We start from the raw sequence: 4,911 nt of genomic DNA on the forward strand, positions 1-4,911 counted from the left end.
TAAATATATATATAGAAATAAAATAAAAGCAAAAAACAAAAACAAAAACAAAAACCTATGGTGAACCGAATGAAACAATCGACATGGTGAAAAGGCCACCTACAGAATGGGAGTTGCTCAACTTTTGGAATATACTAACAACCACTGCACTGTACACTTTAAAAGGGTGAGCTTTGTGGTATCTGAATTATATCTCAATAAAGCTGTTTCTTTTAATGAAGGAGGAAAGAATCTCTGAGGGAATTCAAAATGTTCATAACTTATTCCTAAGTTAAACATACATGCTAGTATATTAGGATACAAGTTGGAGGGATATTTCTGAATTATTACAAAACGAAACCTATACTAAGACTTCCATAAGGCTGAAAAATTAAATGTGGTAGAAGGTTTCCAAAGCGGCCTCTCTGGCAGAGTAGCAAGGTTGCAAGAACAATGTCAAAACAAAGCTATTTCTCAGGCATGACCTTCGTGATTGTTTCTATGTCTCAGACTCCCATGGATCCTACCTGCTTTCCAATCCTGGTTATGCAGCCCTCTTATTGACTTCGTGTGCAACCTGATATTCTTGCATCAGGTTTTTTTTTTTTTTTTTTTTTGGTTGAGCAATCGTGAGTGTTTTTCTGTTGTTGCTAACCAAACATACTGATGGACACAGGAGGTGGCAGATGTAGGTGTTATTTACATCTATAAAGTGAAAGGAAACTTCTTAGAGAAAAAATGTAGAAAAGGAGGAAACAAGGCCACAATCTGGAGCATATCAAAAAGTAGAGGAGTTTACAAGAAGAGGAGCCAGGAAACAACTCAAAGAATAGGATCTATCCTGGAAGGAAGATCACCAGAAGAGGATGGTTTCATGGAATCCACGAGATTTCAAGAGACCAGTACTGGCCAGCACGTTCAATGCTACTAAGAGGGCAAGCCAGGTAAGAGGGATGATAATTGGATTTGACATAATGTAAGTTACTAAAGAGCATGGAAAAAAAAAAGCGTATTAGAGGACAGAAGGCCATGCAAGACATCGGAGGTGGAGATGAGGAAGTGGTGACAACCTGTTCAGACAACTTACCAGAAAAGTTTTGCTGTGAAAGGCAGCAGGTATGTGGGAGAACAGCTGCTAGGGAAGTGTCGCCAAGGGAAGGTATTTGTTTAAAATGGAGGTCAGTGGAGCATAATTGCATGCTGATGGGAATAGCCACTGGAGCAGGAGAATTTGAAGATGCAGAGAAACAGTGGACATCTGCAGGAATTCAAACTGTGAAACAGTGCGGGGTAAAGATGGTGTCAACCAGAGAGGCTGGCTGTGTTAAAAATATGAGCCACCAGCCCCATGCTTCACGCTCTCAGTTAAAGCCATGCTGATAACCTCCATCCCCCGGGATGGCCAAATTGAGAATGAGGGATTGGCAGGACAGAGATGTCCAGAGGATGAGGAAATGAAGTTTGGAGTCCATAGGATCCAGGCTGAGTAACGAAGGTTAATGTAAACTGACAAATTCAAATTTTGAGAAATGTATCGGTCAGAGATATTTTTAATTTTTTTAATTTAATTTTATTTTTGTCTGCAGATGGGGTCTCGCTGTGATGCCCAAGCTGGTCTTGAACTCCTGGCTACAAAGTGCAGCCTCCCAAAGCTCTGTGCAGTGGTGCTGTCATAACTCACTGCAGCCTCAAACTCCTGGGCTCAAGTGATCCTCCTGCATGAGTCTCCCGAGTAGCTGGGACCACAGATGCGTGCCACCATATAAGGCTAATTTTTTCTGTTTTTATAATTTTAGAGATGAGGTCTCGCTACATTGACCAGGCTCGTGTCCAACTCCCGGCCTCAAACAATCCTCCTGCCTCGGCGTCTTGCATAGCTGGGGTTATAGGTGTGAGCCACTGCACAGAGCTAGGTGAGGGATTATGATGTGACACTCATAGCCCCTTAGTGTTTGGTGATTGTCTCTGGGTGTTCATGTGTTCACAGGGAGGTGGAGACATAGACAGATCCCATTACTGAGAAATAAAGAACTCCCTACAATGAAGCAGATTAATGGAGGGGACTTCCTCCTTTGCAGGGAGAGAAAAGGGCAGTGCTCAAAACAGGAAGAAAATCCATGAACAGGAATTCACTGGAAATGGAATGTCCTCAGAAGACCTTATCTTTTCCGTGGGAGGCAGGGGATGGGTGATTCCTTTTGGATTCTAGCAGCATGGATACTTAGCCATCACTCGCTAGTAGTTTGTTCCACTATAATTTCATGTAGTCACTATTGACCCTTCACTGAAGTCTGTAACTGGCATAGCGTCTATAGTCCCGTGAGTGGTGCTTTTGGGGATTTAAGGAGCAGAGCAGTCAAGCGAAGCGTTGCCTTCCTGGCATTGCCGTTCCCCATTGGTCCTTCTCCAAGGGAAACTGGTCATGGTCATCCAGACAGAGACCAGCAGCCGAGTGGATCTGAGATCCCCCGAGAGGGGTGTGAAACACAGGGGAGTCACTGGCAGGTGGGCACTCAGGAGTGCATATGAGACAAACCCCCTGACCCAGAGGAGACTGGATGTCGCACAACATCTGTGGAGGTCAGGAAGATGGGCAGAACTTCATGTGGTTCCTTCTGGCGTAGGGCATGGCTGTGGGTGTGGGTTGCACCATTGCAGTGAAGACGAGTTTACTTAGATATTTTGGACTGAGGGGTTCCAGGACATGGGAAATGGAGGGCAGCTGGGTCCCAGGAGAGGAGAGTGCAGCTGGACAAAGGGACTTCTGAGACTCACTGGAATAAATGGAAAGAAGGGAGGGGAAGTCGGGGGCATATGCCCAGCTTTTGAGTTGTTGTTTATCACAAATTTATAGTGTGGGATGTCTCATGTCCTGCCTGGCACCCTGTTTGTCCAGCCTCTGGTAAGGGGAGTCAATACACAGGAGGTGGTGGGCTTCTCAGGAAGAGGGGCAGGCAAGAGGCCTCTCATTAGTTTGGCTGCTTCCAGAAGTGGGAGACTATCAGAAACCTCTCTCATCTGAGTCTCCCCAAGGCCCTGGCGGAACAGGAGTGTGGCAGGAAGGGGGAGCCCTAGGAACTTGTCCCATGGTCTGGGCAGAGGTCTCCCAGGCCACAGAGGAGAAGAGGGAGGAGGTGTGTCCTGTGTGACTCTGGCAGGAAGGATCAGGGAGCCCTCCTGAGACAGCGCTTCTGAAATTGGGCTGGCTGGAACTTTCTGTCAGAAAATAGGAATGACTGAAAAAACTCCCCTACTATGATAGAGGCTAGAGGGTGGTAAAGAGGAAAGTGAGTTGGGGTAGCAGGAATCCTAGGTGCCACAGGCATGGTTTGCAGGTACAATACATTGGTGGTAACATGATGGCTCGGGGACAAAGAAGCCTGTCTCCAAACCGTGCAGGTGCATTGAGAGGATGTAGAAATTCTGGATTCATGTCAGGCCCGTCTGCGTTTCTGCCCTCCTCCACCCAGCATTGAGGGAAGGGCAGGGTAGAACTAAAGCGAATGTTCTTTTCAGTTCCTGAATAAGGGGCTTGCGTACCTCAGAGGAAGACAGAACACGCACATTTCTCTGCGTTTCTCTTTGTCTCATCCTTAGTCTCTAGGCCATTAACCCCTGTTGCCATGGGAACTGAAGCTGAGTGTCTGATGCATTCATTGGGCTGTGGGAGAAAAGCAGAGTTGGTCCTTGAAATAAAGGCCCCTGGGAGGGGCGATTCTAGCAAGGCAGTCACATCGAAAGAATTCACAATCCCCACAGATATATTGATCCTTGTGATTAGTACACACATACACACACACACACACGCACACATCCCACACACCCCCACCCCATACACACACACACACACACACACACACACACACACACAGGCTTCATCCTGAACAAGTATGATGTACAGAGCATCACACTGGCTGGCCCACAGGGTTCTTGTGGGAGAGGCCAGGCCTCTGTGACCACGAAAGGGGTTGCAACTGATACAGTCAGGGAGGGATCCCAGGAAGGGGAGTGATTCCCTTAAATTTGCTTGTTGAAACCCGTATCCGGCAGGGGAAAGGAGGATCCGGTGCAGAGCTTGGATTCAGCAGAGGTGGCTGTTGATGTGACCGGTCCCCCTGTTTGGGTGGGAAGGCCCTGAATGACACATGCAGCAAGGCAAGAGCGGTCCCGTGCACCCTTTGCTCTTGGCTTATCCAGCTCCTCCCTCTGAGATAGTCCCACGGGGAGCCCCAGGTTGACCTGGGATGGGGATCCCCTCTTTCCAGGGGCAGGGTAGAATTCTCAAAGCTGGCAGTTTTCTCCTCCTTACCCTTTCTCCCTCACTGCCCCTTCATCTTGCCCCCTGCTCATCAGTCGCCCTTTGGTAAAGGACCTCTCCCCTTGTTCCTTTCTGTGTACTCCCTCATCCATTTCCTCTACACTCCTTTCCTCTTTCCTCTCTCTTCCTACCTCACTTCAGCCTCTGTCATCACGCCTCATCTCCCCTCTCTGCTCTCACTCCTCCATGCCTTATCTTTCCCTTTGTCCTCCCTCCGAGTTCCCATATCCCTCACTGCCCTTTCTCTCCCTCTTTCCTTTCTCGTGTTGTCCTCCCTGGTTTTCCCCTCATTTTGTTTTTTGCTTCTCTCTATGCCGTTCCTTCCCCTCACCCTCCCTGCCCTCCCCTCCCCGGATACTTACCCAGTGACTAATCCTTAGTTCCTTAAGTGGTACTGGGCGTAACGTGGGCGCTATGTGTTTAGCTTTCAGCCTCGGAGGGCAGTACATCCTAAAGTGAATCACCAATTTAATTATTCCTCTGCAAATTACCATCAGTGATATGAGATTCAACGACAAGGAGCTGTGAGGGCGCACAGGAAGGGAGCTCATTTCTGGGGTGGGCTCAGTGAAGAAAATGTCAGTGATGATAGTCCTTGTTCTGCCATCCACCAT

The 4,911-nt window shown here is 47.9% G+C and overlaps 1 protein-coding gene across 1 annotated transcript; it reads right to left on the reverse strand.

Annotated features, from left to right (window-relative positions):
- Window positions 1-3,520: 3,520 nt before the first annotated feature.
- LOC115833358 (putative uncharacterized protein FLJ39060) lies at window positions 3,521-4,911 on the reverse strand. Its single transcript, XM_030807511.1, has 2 exons — window positions 4,660-4,911; window positions 3,521-3,640 (listed from the first exon to the last, which is right to left on the reverse strand). The coding sequence occupies exons 1-2, from the start codon at window positions 4,909-4,911 to the stop codon at window positions 3,521-3,523; spliced, it is 372 nt and encodes a 123-aa protein (XP_030663371.1).

This window comes from Nomascus leucogenys, chromosome X (genome assembly GCF_006542625.1).
Source record: "Nomascus leucogenys isolate Asia chromosome X, Asia_NLE_v1, whole genome shotgun sequence".
Classification (NCBI taxonomy): Eukaryota; Metazoa; Chordata; class Mammalia; order Primates; family Hylobatidae; genus Nomascus; species Nomascus leucogenys.

Coding starts and splice junctions, on each gene's coding strand:
- LOC115833358 (XM_030807511.1), bottom strand. CDS start 4,911: ATGGTGGATGGCAGAACAAGGACTATCATCACTGACATTTTCTTCACT. Junction 3,641..4,659: donor AACTAAGGATTAGTCACTGG/GTAAGTATCCGG, acceptor TTTCTCCCACAG/CCCAATGAATGCATCAGACA.